Genomic DNA, 14,551 nt, shown 5'->3' with positions numbered 1-14,551 from the left:
GCGGGATTTCGTAAAGAGAACACCGTTTAAGAAGTCTGAACTTTTCTATATAAATTGTGATTAACAAGCCAGTTTATCTGACGTATAACTGCAGTTTACCGAGGTAAGTAGATAGACATTTATTGAATTGACAATTAGATTAGTTATTAATTAGGGAGTTAATCAAATTAAAATTTGCAACCAATTAACATTCAGCTCAGATGTAGGATGTATATCTATAATTCATTTTTAGTGCTATAGTTATCTTTGCCAGTTCGTGAACAAGATCTTATTTATACATGTAAAATTGCAAGTTATTTTTTTAAATTAAAGTTTCTAAGCATTTTGGTGACGTTTTGTAACCCTAAGAATCAAGAATGTTTCGCGCTAAAAGTGTGATACTGTAATTGTACGCACGCGCAAGCGTTATTGCATTATTGCATAGAGGTGTTATAATAAACAGACCTATAGATATCACCTCAGACATTCATTTAGTATTATCTCATTTTATACATTTCATATTTGTTATAATTAACTTCTTTTGTTAAATCTTTCGACGGATTTCATATTTGTTAAGAATGAAATGATTTTGCGTGCTGTTGTAACCTTTAACTGGATCTATTCATCATTCATTTTATGGTTCATCATTTAATCATATGTACTGATTAGTGTCTTTTGTTAATTATTTTACAAACCATCATGTCCCAATGTTGCAGATAACTTGTTTATATCAGTTCGAAGATTTCGTTATGAGTGCTACACTGGGCTCAAGAGCTGAACAATATTTCTACAATATAAATCCTTTGGCTCAAAGAATAGGAGAAGAAATTACAGCAACAAAGGAAGCTTATGAGGGACTATGGAATACCTTAAGTACAGCAGAACGTAATCAGGCAATAAATGAAACTATTATCCCACCAGAAGTAGCATTGAAATATACATTGAAGAAAGTTGAACTTAATAAAGAGTTACCGGAATGGTATCCAAAATTACGCATTCAGACTGGTATGAAGTATGTCATCGATGAAACTGGCTCTGTAAGTATATTGTAATGTACAATATTATAAAATAATGATGATTTATAGTTCAAACATGTCATAGTCAAGGAGTTAAATTGTTTATTTACGTTGAACTTATACTATTGTAATATTGTAGACACTACGATGGAGAGATGAGCACTCAGCTCCATTTTCATTTATGACTCAATCTCAGATAAATCTGAGTATAATAGATTCAACAGAGGACACCAAATCTAAGTTGATAAGAGCTCAATTTGGAGAGTCACCCCATTTCTCTAGTCCCACCAAATCACAGAGGAATAATTCAAATTCTCTGAATGATACTTATGCTTCCCATCAAGTTAGTCGCTTTCAGACTGATTGTTTTATAAGCAGTATTTATGATGATAAACAGTTATTAAAAAACAATGGTGATGATCATACTGAAAGTATATTCACTAAGTTAATGAACAAGACTTCTCTATTGAAGTTACAAAATAATTCTGATGATGACATGGAGAGTTTAGTCAGGGAGAGAGATTCTGACACCGATAAAAGTCAGTCAAATACATTAGTTGTAATGTCACGCACAAAATCCAGCGATATTAACGAGTCGACCGCGCTTTTAGAAACTCCTAGTTCTTACAGTAGCTTTCAATCTTCTCAACTCAATCCAGAAGATGAGGAGAGGCCTATACCAAAGACTGGTTTTGAATTTCTTGATAACTGGTAAACGACTGAATCTTAATATTTTATTTAGTAATTATCACAGTGATCTTTATTTGACATTAGTTTTCTTATTAATATAAGATTGCGTTAATAAAAGTTTCATAACTTCAGTTCCTGAAGTAATAATGCCATGGCAGTACAGATGGAAATCTCTAAAATGATTATGTTTTTCTGTTAAGATACAGTCTCAGTATCTATATGAATCAGTAATGATCTCAAATTATAAGTGTACACAATTGTGTAAACTTTATGTGCTATGAAAAACGTGCTAGTTATGGAATAAGTATAGTATTAGGCATAATTAGTTTACCAGAGCTAAACAATGTGCATATCGAATCTAATTTAATAATTATGCAAATTCTTTCTCGTTATAATACCAGGAAGTTTATATACAAATATTATACATAAGTTTTTGACAATTAATGCTTTTACAATCGTTTTATAAATGCTATGTATTTGAATAATGTTTCTCCAAGTTTCTTCCTTTGTCGAAGGACAGGTCGTAATTATCAGTATTTAGGACATAGAAATTTCTCAGAAGCGACGAAAAGTATTCAACAAAGACTGAAGAGGCTGTTTTATTTGATTTTGTACAATTCATTATCGATGTGTTCCTCGAACAAACAATAGTGGTCAATTTTGATAAGGAATAATTACGAAATAAATCTGCATAGCATAATAGTGCTAATTTTTTGGTGCATGATCTTAATTCGTAGAACATACTCTTGCCGTTCTTCGAACGATTAATGAACAAACTGATGTAATATCGTAGTATGAAAATGTGTATGTTGCTCGTGTCTGCGTGTTCAGTAACAAAATCTGTCGAGACATTTATATTAAAAAGAAAGTATATATATACATATATATACATGATACAGTATTGAATCATTTATTATTATACTTGTATACATGAACACTAATTCGTTGTTATGTTCTTTGATGAATACATATCCATCCCTTGTACCGATTCCGTTAATCCTCCAAGAATTCTGTCTTTCAAGTGGTCCAAAACCCAGAAAGCCACACTGATTGAAGAAAAATAAAAGCTACTGCGTTGTTCATAAAGTGTTAGCACTAGAAAATTATGGGAAGTACCTTCTGTTCTAGGCGATTGAATAATAGTTATGTTCTCGTCCCCGCCGCCGAGTTTCGCAATCTTCGAGTTGTTGTAGTAACCAAAGATGTTTCTGTTTGCTTGGGCAATGCAGTAGAATTCTTCCAGGTCAGTCGTTCTCGTCAACTTGGCCTCTGATTCCTTTTCGTAGGGTGACACCAGTATCAGACGCCTTTTTGACGAGGCTCGCACTGAAACTGGAACGATTCTTTCACGGTACTTATTAAATAATAGTCAGTGTATCATCTCTTCCAAGGATCGTCTTGTTTATTTCAATAATTATCCTTTGTTTCAGTAGTTATTCAGATTGGCACATGCAGATACATACTTCAGTTCTTTATTATCCTGGAGTGTTAGTTTATGTGTTACTCATTAGGGATGTAAGGAATTTATATACGTTTTACTTAAATTTATTTTATTTATCTTAATTGAATTTTATTTAATTTTCTATAAATAACAATGAGCGCGCTAATTTCTAGATGGAGTGGTAGGGTATTTCACTGAAGCAATACAAGATTAGAGCCCAAAGAACGCATTTGAAGTTTGTTAAAAAGATAGGGACAGAGAATCAGAAGGTGCAATATTTACCGCTTTTGTTGATCTTGTCACCTGATGCACCCTTACATGTGTTTTTCGATCCGTAAGAGATCTTTTGGGACAGTGTAGTTAGACTGTTCGATAGAACGGTCGATCGAGAATGTTTATCTGTTGGGGTTCGTCTTTGGAACCCCGTCTCGTTTTTATTGTCAGCCTGCACGAGATTAACTTGTCCATGCAGGAAAGAAACTAGGGACATGTACAAAATAATTAATGGACCGTGACTTGATTTCACTGGTGAGTGCGTAATTAGAAGCTTGTAATGTTCATTAAGTTAAGAATCACTTGAAATTGAATCAATTAAATTGCCAGATGCTAAAATCTAGGATAAAGCTCGACTCGGAGAAGATTACAAGCTTGCGAAGCGTCGGGTTGCAAAAGGAAAACATACCTAAGCCACATGGTTTCATTTTTCATACACTAAGCTTTAAAGTATCAAGAATCGCATTCTTCACCGTCGACTTCGGTATTATAATCTTTAAAGAAGAAATGGTGTCTTTAAAACATTTTCTTTTTAATTTTCTCTTTTTGGGAAACGCGTGACTTATGACGTTTTTCTTTGCAGCCATAGAATTCACGATAAAAGTGGTAACCTTTTTCCCCATTCTCGTCCACGCTCACTGGACTGCACCAGCCGAAGTTAGAACACTGTTTTCCATCCAAACAGCTCGTCTTATCCTTGAAGGACCTTGATGTACCTGCTACGGCCGGCTTATCTTCCTGGGGAACCGAACAATCCTCTGGTACGTTTCCGCTTCCTTTGTATTGTTCCATGGCCTGACGCTCCAATTCCTGCGTTCAAATTGCCCCCTTCTTTATTAAGAGATATCCTGTAATGTTTCCATCCAAGATAGGATCCTCAAGTCGTGTGAAAATGAATTACTTGATACTTCAGCGCCAGCGACTCCTCTGAAGTCCTGTACTGTTCCATTGCTTGTTGCTCCAATTCGTCGTATCTAGAAAATGTACAATTTATCTACTGGGTTGAAGATGATCGGGCTTTATCATTATCAAAATTGTATAATGCAAATTAAGATTGATATGTTAACGTTTTATCAGTTCAGAGTCAATTTAACTGGGGCATGTTTGCACCCTTTTAAAGCGTATTTCAACGACACGAGGACTTAAATCTGATTGCACTTACCTTTTTTCAAACACGTTCTCGAACATAGCCTGGTTTACCGCGGTGTTTGCCAAAACGTCCCTATAAAGTCTTCTTCTGCTCCTCGTATCACATTTCTCTCTTTCTCCACTAGATTTCGCAGCTATTTTATGCACGCCAATTACCGTTTCCGGTCTCACACGGTCCACATTCTTCGAACAGTCCTTCTCTCTTTTAGAAATCGCCGCCTTCCTTTCCGATTTGTTCTCAAAACGCCTTAATTCAGGAACTAATGTGCTTGCGGTAGTAAACTCTTTGGTTCTCGAAGGACAACTCTTGTCCAACCATCGAAGCACCTTCGAGTCCGATTTTGTGGCTCGATTCCTCGTTTCTAAAACATAGGAAGTCTGCGGTTTCAGTTGGGTCGGCTTTGAAAGACTTCGTTGCGCCTTCATGGCGTTTTTCGTCAACAGAATCAAATTCTTGAAGTCAACCCCTTGCGCCTTTCGTTTCTGACCGGTTTCGTGGTACAGTTCAATAGGATGTTGGTAGACAGGTATCGGTATGGGGTTCGATTGCAGAAACTTCTCCTGCACTTGTAGAGGGTGATGGGTGATGGTCGTTCGCAGGGGTTGCACCGTGGTGCAGGTGGGCGCGGCACCGGAAGACGTTATTTGAATCTGTGCAGTCGCTGGTATCCTTTGGTACCATTGCTGAGGAGGTCGAATAAAGGTCGTGGTCTCTGTTGCTGGCAGCAGAGGTATTGCTGTGCTCTGAAATAATTGGAGCTACTGAATAAACCCTTTTCGATCTTTGTTTAAATATAAGTAAAAATATAACAGTTACTTTCGGTTTACAATTATGCACACCACTAAACGTCTTTATTGAATCTGTACTTGTGGGAGTCGTAAAGATCGATGTAAAACATCTTTATAAATAATGAACAATTGACGGAAGAGTTCGATCAAAATCAATTACCCAACGGCTGCGATTTCTCCTTGCAAATATGAAATAAGATAATTTGTTAATTATTGAAACCTGGTACAGCGATCCAGCATTCTCGTGGACCCTATTGTAAGGGAACAGCTCGTTCTGGTAGCTCCTCTCGTTCAGCGAAGGGAAGTACTGCATCCTACTGTTGTTGTGCTCCTTGTTGAACCTCGTCACTGAAATTTTCGGGAAGAACTCTGGCACTTCAGGGCTGAGAACCGGTGGAAGATGTTTTTTCGGCATCGCGTAGGTCTCTGTCTTCCCGGTTTGATACTCTGCTCTGAGTATCAGCGGTCGATATTGGAAAGCATAGTAGAATTGTTGTTGTCGATCTTTCCCCTGGCAGTTTTGTTCCCGAGGATTGATAGGGGTTGTTGCTGCGATCGGTTGAGGATGATGGCATGGCATGCGTGTCCTTTGCTTAGCGAATTGTTCTCGGCTGTTTCCTAATTTCCATAAACTTTGGACAGCCTCGCTGTTCACTCGAATGTGCAGTTGCATTTCCATTGAGTTCTCGATGGTGTATCGTTGGTGACCGTAATGATCATCTGATCTCTTTCTGGTTGATTCTACGAGAATGTGAAGTTCAGGAGAAGTTATCAGTTTGTTTTGTGCATTGTGAGAGTAAAAAATTAGTATTCCGATCATTTTAGTAATTTTGAGAAGAGGAATCTGATACTAAATATTTTTATAAACTTTTATGTCTGTGGAATTAGGTTTTCTTGGATTTTTGTCTGGCAATTAATGCCTTGTATACATAGTGAAAGTTTTAATGTACCAGGACTAGTTGCACGAAGTATTATTAGAATGTGTAAAACATAATTTATCTAGTATGAAGTAAGTAATCTTTTGTGTACATTTGTCGGAACTGATTGATTGAGAACGATTTTCGAAGAATCTGTGACTGCGCAAAGCATCCATGTCCTTAGTTTCCAATATGGCCGCCATTTTCTCTTACGTGCCGTTCAATTCACTGGAGCGGCGATTAAACGTGTGTCGCGTAATATTATATTGGAATTTATTAATACTAACCATTCTGTGTCGAAACGAAAAAAATAAGAAAATAATATGATTTGTTATAATGTAGATGATAATTTTGTATCCAATTCAGATGAACTTCGTATATTTTTTCTTTATTAGTCAATGGAATATTACCGATTAAATTGATCTCTTTAGCCAAATGCGGTTCGTTTCTAGCCTCATGGCTCGACCCGATCTTCTTTTCCATTGGACTTGGATTTAGTGATATAAAGCTGCATCCAATCTTTGATATATCGTCAGGTTCCGTCGCCCTAATTGTTGAGCTCCTAAATGATCAGGATTTAAAAATGATCTCCATTTATTTTGTCGTATGTATTAAGTCGTAAAAGCTATGTATGCTGTAAAAATGAAAAGCATTTTTCTTTTGACATTTCCTAATCAGCAAGAGAATTTTGCGCTCGGCAGAATTTTCAGAAAATGGCCTAAGTAGTAAAGTGTAATGATCGATCACAAATTACTTCCTCTAAACATTAATTGTTATCAAGCTACAATCGTGGCAATTGCAGAGACTTGCAATAATAATTATGGAAAGTAACGAAGTTCTGACTAACAGTTCACGACTCGTTTCCGGACTGTTCGAAGTTAACCAGGCGAAGAGTTTTTCCACATCCGGCAGCATCCAGGGCTCGGTGACATCTGTCCAACAATAATTCGCGCTTGGGATACCCGTGGCATTGCTATGAGGTTTATAAAAGCTCTCCCGCTCCTCGTTGTACTCGTAATTGCCATAAACTGATAGCCGGGACTCGGGAATGACATCGCGAACGCGTCTTCGACAATGATGGCCGTTCTCTTTGTACCGTTCAGACACCTTACAATACTGTAATAAATGCGAATGACTGTTCGTATTTTAATTAGAATTAAAATTTGACGCGTGCGTTTGAAGAACAGATATTATCGAACAGTTGCATTAGAGATCGTGTCACCTGATGCCACAGAGATTGATTCAATTTTTGAAAAGGGTCCCCTTTGTCGAAAGTCCAAGCTTTGTCGGCGATTAGGCTAATGTTCGCATACGCGCTGTTCAAAGGCTGCTCTTCGTCGTATGACGGGAATGAAGATATCATTATCTGAACATGCTAACCGATCAAAGCGCGTTTTAGTAATTAATTGAAGGAAATCCGGGTTGTCTCTTGCGAGGGAACTAAAATGATTCTCGCATTAATTCGAAATTGGATAGTTTCGCATCGAGTGGTCATTTAACTGACGGCTCGTCGTTCTCTTCTTATAAAACATTAAATCGATAGAAGAATTGAAGCGTGTTCAGGGTGGAGTTCATCGTTACCAAATGAATTTTCATTCAGATTATTCGCTCGATTAATGCTAAACCCTTCGCTCCACCACAATTCATGCGAATAATCCTAATCGTGGCTCGTACGATAATTGTACAATTACTCCCTGTATGCTGGCCCAATCAATTTTATGACAGGCTTGTTTCTTGCATGAAGGCAGTCAACGATCGAATAAAGGATTCATAAAAATGTCTGCGTCTATTTATCACAACGGCAATGAATTCATTCACTACTTGAATTAGAGAGGCTCTAAGCATTAAATACTTTTTCAAAAAATTAATAGATACGCGATGGGGAGAGGTCAGCAATGAAAAGATCCGTCGGCAGTTTTATTTTAAAAATGTTTCGTTCATTACAAATACGTTGATAAGATAATACATACATACACGCGTTCGCATTCATACATTTTGTACAGCTCAGTCGCACGATTATTTACAAAGTGAAAAATCGGTTTCGCGGTAGTTTACAGTATTTCGACGATCGACGGTGAGAGAAAGATGGGGTGTCTACGATTAGGCGCATCGATAGCGCGAATGAAATCAGTCTGGTAGTTACGTCTCATTCAACGTTTTCCGATCTCTTGTCCTCGATTCCTCTTTAAAAAATGCTATGACAATCATCCCGGTGACTACGCGAGAACGTTGACTCGAGGTTGCGCATGGTTGTCGCGCAGCCACTTTGTCCGCCTTCGACGAGTTCCGTCACGCGATCGCTAATTATCGCGCGACAGTATCGAGATTGTCTGGCACGAGCGCGTCGAAATGATTTATATACACGAGTTGTCAAGTTCTAAAACCTATTTGGACTAAACCCTTGCACGGCGGTGTCCGTGTCCATTTCGTCCCAATTTCCCTCGGGAACTACGTCCGAGTCATCAGGAGCTAGCCGCCATTTTGACTTAGCCGTTGCTAGCTAGATTCCTGCGTAAGTGCTTTTAAACTTGTGGCGTTGTTAAGAAGACCATGCGAACTATGTGATTTTTAATACGCAACAGAGGACACGGAAGCTGCTATGTTTCGATAACATTAATGCTTCGTATATCAACGTTAATAAACTAACGAGCTCTTCCTTGGCTGTATCATGTGTAAATAAGTTTGTTAACTAGCACTGAACAGTTCTTCCTCGATTTTTGGAAGATCACGTTCGCAATGCAATCGAACATTACGAAAATTGGATTTTTGAAAAATGACGCAGCTGCCGCGTCCGCTGTCGCGTCTCTTCACAAAATCGTAAGAAAATTACTGTAACTATGACACGCTAAATACAATTATTGGTTTTCTTAAATTGCCTCAAGATCTTCAAATGTACTCTTGGAACTTGGAGCGCCGGACGAAATGGACCTGGCCGCGAAAATGTCCGCCATCCAAAGGTTTATAAGGTGGTTTGAGTTCGCTCGATACAGTCGCGCAATGTTACCGCCGGCCGTAAACTCGCGGAGGAACTCGTAGCTGACAGGAAGTTTGCCGCGACGAATCCGCGCGAATCCAACTGGAAGTCCGTTCGTTGAGTACCTCGTTTTTAATTAAAAAAAAAAAAAAGCCGCAGGCGTATTTACAAGTTCACACGTCGATGAGAGGGTAAGAAGAGTCGATCGAGGATCCTATTGATTATGGCAAGACACGGGTTTACATCCTCGGTTCTCCGAGTCGACCTCGTCGATCGACGAACCAGAGGCACGCGCCGATTCGCTTACAGATCTAGGAGAACGTCCGTCGTTCCGCAATCGCTTGATTCAACGATTAAAGCGTATTTCACTGATCGGTCGATCGTTACCGTTGCGTCGTCGTCGCCTTTTTTTTTTGGTGGTTGCACGTTCCCGTTGAGCACTTTACCGGTTTTTTCCAGTTCGGAGCACCGCGAGGCACCTATCAAGAGCCTCTGCTCGTCCCAACCGTTGCACTGAAGAGTCATCCACGCGAGGATGAAATGAAAAGCGTTAAAGGAGAACTATGACTTAGGGCGTTTTGCTTGGTAAAGCAGACAGTCAATCACACTGAACTATTAAACGTATTCCTCCGACGGTTTGGGGATGTTGGCTGGCAGTCGAAGGGTGCTGGGCACCCTGTTGGCGCTGTCAGGCAGCTCGGCGATGTCGATGAACACGCCGACGAGGCTGTCAAAGTTCAGACCCCAGTTGAGGAGATAGTCCCAGCTGAGGGCTGTGGTGGTGGTCGACGGAGATCCATTACTGGCAGGCCTGTAAAGACCACCCATGTGCGTCGAAAGATCATCGTCGGAGGCAACTAGGGTACTCAATGATCCTCGAAAAGAGCTGTCGAATCCGTCATAGTTAACGTTGGGTGGCAATGGCGGTTTGCTGGTCTGCGAGGACTCGTTGCTGCGCTGGTTGACCTCTTCGTCGTCCGGTTTAGCAAAAGGGTTGTCGGACCTCTTGTCACCAACCAGTGAGGTATTATCGTATTCGGAACAAGTAAAACTATCATTCCCACTCTCGTCCGTCGTCGATGAGTTCCTGCGCTCGAGTCTCTCAACAGGAGGCGTGTGCCGCCTGTGAAGATGAAGAGGCCCGTGCGTAGGAGGTCCTCTTGCCTCGCTGGACGAGCTAACAGCGTCCAGGGTGGACACGAGACTGGATGTCCTGGGTCTGGAGTTGAGTCTCTCGATTTCTTCAGCAGTTAGACCCATGGGCCCCGAAGATACGTTGTTCACGGAGTTCTCGTTGTTCGATTGAGGAGCCTTGCGACTGGCAGTCGATCCGGACAACTGGCTCATGATGGGTGAGTTTAAACTCCTCTCGCTGTTGGAGTTCAACGCGTCTTTGCCCACTCCTCCCGACGAGGACGTGGTAGCTAGCAAGGCGCTTTGCAGAGGCTTCCCGCTGATGTCGTGCAGGGTTAATATCCTCGGTTGTTGTGCAGAGAGCTCACTGCTGGGCGACAGTCTCGCTAGAGGCGTGCTTTGTAGCAGCTTCTGCGTGGGTCCGGTCGGTTGACTGACATTAGGTGGTGGTAGAGCTCTGGGAGGGAAAGGACCAGCGTGTCTGTGCTGTTGGCCGGTGTGTTTGTGATGGTTCGTATAATTACTGATGGGCGGTGGGGTGGCTTTATACTTTCGCATCCCGTCTCGGTAGCCCTTGTAATGATAGACAATATCGATGTCGCTGGGCGCGATCGAACTAGCGTTCTCCAGATCGTAGTGCTCGGGCATGTCAGGTTCTGGATTGTGTTCGTGAGAGTGCAGCGAGGTCTGAGCAGGTGGAGGTAGTGGTGGATGCTCGTCCCTGATAGGTGGTGACTTAGTCACTTCCCTTTCTATGATGTCGGGTCTCTGTGGTCGATGTTCCGTAGCTGCGTTCATCTCCCTCTCCTTGTACTTCTTCGAGATCAGCTCAGGACCCATGTGTCCCACTCCACGTAGGTCCGAGGTGTCCGAAATGTATGTGTTCTCGTGCCGAGACATCAGGTTGTCGTTCCCAGCGCCGACCAAAGGGTTTCCAGTCATAATAGCGTTCGTATTCTTGTTCACTACCGACGGCGCACTCTTCTCCTTGTTCTGTCGTCTCAGACGGAACACGATGAAACTAACCAAAATCGCGATCAGCAGGATCACAAAGAACACTATCACTAGGGTGATCCCGATGCTCAATGGGTCAGCAGTAGCCACAGCACTGATGCCGATCGGTCCTCTGCACCCTGTGCTCACTTTGCCGTGGTACAACGCTTCCTTGAAGATGGATCCGCTACCGTTGAAGGGCTGTATCTCGTTGTTCACGGTGAAGTTGGCCAAGCAACCCTCGAAGCTCTTAGCGCCAGCGCTCTGAGCGTGATACAGGTCTTGGCTGACTCCACCGATCGAGAGGACAGAGAGATACGGGTCGAGGAAGTCGTGTACACCGGCCGAGTCCAGCTCTTCGCCAGTCTGCACGCCGTCGATGAACAGTCTCAGCCCTCGGAAGTACGAGTGCAAGGTCAGATTGTGCCAGCGACCATCTGCCAGGCCGCCTTCGATGTTTGCCGACATGTTCACTGGAGAACCCAGTAGGGATGCGTAGAACAGTTGACCGTTTCGAAGCTGAAATAATAGAGATCATTAGATAACGAAATCTAGGGGGTTAAAACTTATAACGTCAATTACTCCCTCAATCTTCCAGCATCCAGGAACAACTAATCTGTCACAACTAATGAGCCTCTTACCTCGACAGATGTGAAGTGTTTGTTCGTGGCAGCATACACAAGGACGCCATCAGTTTTCACTGTCCTGAACCTCAGTCCGATCGTCTTGAACGGCGAGGAACTGCTTATGAAGCTACTGTCTTCCGTGATAGATCGCCTCTGTCGGTTGGTTTGCCACACGGTTGTGCCGCCGTATAGATATTCCAGTAATTGCATCCTTCTGTGTTTCTCTGAAACCTGCGAAGAGAGAAAGAGAGAGAACCGAATTAGACTTCTTCGGTCATCCGAAAACCTAAATCAAGAAAGCGCATCGACTGCTATTTCTCTTACCTTAAATTCGACGAATCCACCGTCGCTCAAGGTAACAGATTCGAGAGCATTGTCGCAATTAGGCGCAGTGACCGACCCACACTGGCAAGTGACTTGGTGCCACTTGTCGTAACATTTTGCGTTTCCTCCGCAAACGGAAACAGAGTCCTTGGAGTCCCTGAGGCAGGGACTCTTGTTCGATCGAATACAGGTGGATTTGACGCCTCTCGAGGCTAGAGGGTTCGACAGGTTCAAGGCTCTTCCGTTTATTGACACAGAGTGCACGCAACCGACGAAATCGTCCGAGTGCACCTGTCCCGGTCTTTCGAGTACAGGGTCTGCATTCTCGAGGCCGCCGACCAGAAGAGGGTTGTTGTTAAAGTTCAATGTACTGTGGAAGGGAATCACATTGTTGTAATTGTTGGCGCAGGAATGGAGGCAATTGTTAAAGATAACGATACCAACCCTGTAGGACCAACGTCGTCGGCATAGCAGGTGCCATCTTCGGGTCCGCAGTCGTCGCAAATGTCGCCGTGTTCCCTGCACGTGGAAACGCTCAATGACACCACTCTACCATTTCTCGTCGCTGTCACCTTTCTCCACTCCCCATCGGAAATTGATTGTTCCGTTTTGATGGTGACCGAGGTGATGGCACTCCTCGCACCTCCGTAAGAAAACACTACTCTTCCATTCACCAGTTCCAATACCACAAAGTCCGAACGTCCTCCAGTTTGCGGAGCGTAGTTGTATAACAGCAAAGCGTCCGGTTTCGTGGTCGCAAACACTATGGTTATGTCGTTTGTGTTCGAGTCCAGAGCTGGGAAAGTCATGTAGGAGAGCTCCTCGAACCCGAATGTGGACCGTTCGCAGTGCCTTCCGTACCTTCCTTCAGGGCAACTGCATCTGTATCTAAATGGATGGATTGAATCATGAGTTACAGTGAATGGGTAATTCATTCTTAAGATTGAATCGGTAAATTTTGATTCGAGGAACATGAGCTTTGAATAAAGATATCGATAAGAGGGAACTTACCCAGGTTTCTCTCCTACACATAGTCCTCCGTAAAGACAAGGATTGGGCCTGCAGGAGTCGGTGACCGCCTCGCAATGGTTCCCTCTGTAGCCAGCTCGGCACAGACAGAAGAAACTGAAGCTGTCGTGACTCTTTCTGCAGGAGCCACCGTTTCGACACGGATTGCTCGCGCAGGCATCGCCTCGTTCTAATTCGCAGAGCTTCCCTTCGCGATCGATCGGACAGATGCACTGGAAATCGTATCCTAGACGCCGACACTGTCCACCCTGAAGACATCAAAATTATAAGGCTTCGTTAAACTTGGAAGAAGTTGAAAACCGAGATAACAATCAAGTGACAAAAATAGGTCGGCGAAATTGAAACGGTCGGAAGATATTAATTGCTATGATTAAGGGCACAAAAAGAGGACGAAAATCCTGGACACCTACCAGTAGACAAGGATTCGGTGAACAAGGATCCTGCCTCTTCTCGCACCTCTCGCCGGTGAATCCATCCCGACACTTGCAGGTCATCTCGTGCATCATTCTCGGCGATGTCAAGATCAACGACTGGCTGTCGATGATCCTGGCGTCGTCGTAGATCACCAGTCTGTCGCTGCAAGTGCCACTGTTCTCGCAGGGTATGTGTTTGCACGGAGAATAACCGATGGTGAACGTTCTTCCCTCGAGGAGAGACCGGATCTTCTCGGAGTTTCGATTTAGCAGGTCGATCACCTCGTATTTGCTACGATATCCTGTGCAAAGGACGAAAGTCTTTTATAACGACAGTCAATTTGTACCGACCAATTAATGAGTTTAAACAGAACCTGGGACCTAATTTAAAATTGCGCAAACATCTCTATTACGACGATAATATGTTAGTGGACATAGACGTTTACCTTGAGGCGATTCGACAGCTATGTGAATGTTCAAGTCGGACGCGTTTTCCCCAAGGCTGAAGATCCTCAACGTATCACCGACTTCCACTTTCTCTTGCAACCCGTTCAACAATGCACCGTATTTTTGGCTTAGAAAGTCCCGGGCAGTCAGCTTGGACACTTGCAACGTGACGCTGTTCTCGATAGTGGTGTTCGTGAACACGAGAAACTCCACCGTGACCTTAGATACTACGTTCGGATTGCGACCGTCGTTTCCAGAGACGCTCAGAGAGTAACCAACCCCTACACCAAAAAAAGAACATTTAGAACATCGTTTCTTCATCGGCTGAAGTATCAATAAATATCGAAGAACGCAAAT

General features: G+C 42.6%; 2 protein-coding genes across 5 annotated transcripts in view; one reads left to right on the top strand and one right to left on the bottom strand.

Annotated features, from left to right (window-relative positions):
* The first annotated feature begins 13 nt into the window (after nt 1-13).
* Nucleotides 14-2,615, top strand: LOC144476088 (uncharacterized). Of its 4 annotated transcripts, none has more exons than XM_078192680.1 (3): nt 14-103; nt 696-1,016; nt 1,135-2,615. In XM_078192680.1, the coding sequence occupies exons 2-3, from the start codon at nt 729-731 to the stop codon at nt 1,708-1,710; spliced, it is 864 nt and encodes a 287-aa protein (XP_078048806.1). In that variant the 5' UTR covers nt 14-103; nt 696-728; the 3' UTR covers nt 1,711-2,615. The 4 variants fall into 4 exon arrangements, with proteins under 4 accessions (XP_078048806.1, XP_078048807.1, XP_078048804.1 ...); XM_078192681.1 differs by lacking the exon at nt 14-103 and adding an exon at nt 409-426; XM_078192678.1 differs by lacking the exon at nt 14-103 and adding an exon at nt 433-618.
* A 7,228-nt stretch (nt 2,616-9,843) lies between these two features.
* Ft (cadherin-related tumor suppressor fat) overlaps nt 9,844-14,551 on the bottom strand; it is a 124,080-nt gene continuing 119,372 nt past the window's right edge. Inside the window, exons 16-22 of the mRNA XM_078192135.1 lie at nt 14,194-14,475; nt 13,745-14,049; nt 13,317-13,582; nt 12,750-13,193; nt 12,306-12,675; nt 11,997-12,212; nt 9,844-11,874 (exon numbers count right to left, since the gene is read on the bottom strand). Coding sequence (XP_078048261.1) covers nt 9,844-11,874; nt 11,997-12,212; nt 12,306-12,675; nt 12,750-13,193; nt 13,317-13,582; nt 13,745-14,049; nt 14,194-14,475 — 3,914 coding nt within the window. The remainder of the gene's footprint in view (nt 11,875-11,996; nt 12,213-12,305; nt 12,676-12,749; nt 13,194-13,316; nt 13,583-13,744; nt 14,050-14,193; nt 14,476-14,551) is intronic.

The sequence above is a fragment of the Augochlora pura genome, chromosome 10, assembly GCF_028453695.1.
Source record: "Augochlora pura isolate Apur16 chromosome 10, APUR_v2.2.1, whole genome shotgun sequence".
Lineage (NCBI taxonomy): Eukaryota > Metazoa > Arthropoda > Insecta > Hymenoptera > Halictidae > Augochlora > Augochlora pura.
Note: the sequence above shows the minus strand (reverse complement) of the source record. Positions and strands in the feature narration are given on the sequence as shown.

Excerpts from the sequence above, each read along its gene's own strand:
- LOC144476088 (XM_078192677.1), top strand. The coding sequence starts at position 687 with ATGTTGCAGATAACTTGTTTATATCAGTTCGAAGATTTCGTTATGAGT. Across the intron at positions 1,017-1,134 it reads TCATCGATGAAACTGGCTCT|ACACTACGATGGAGAGATGA; the intron begins GTAAGTATATTG and ends GTAATATTGTAG.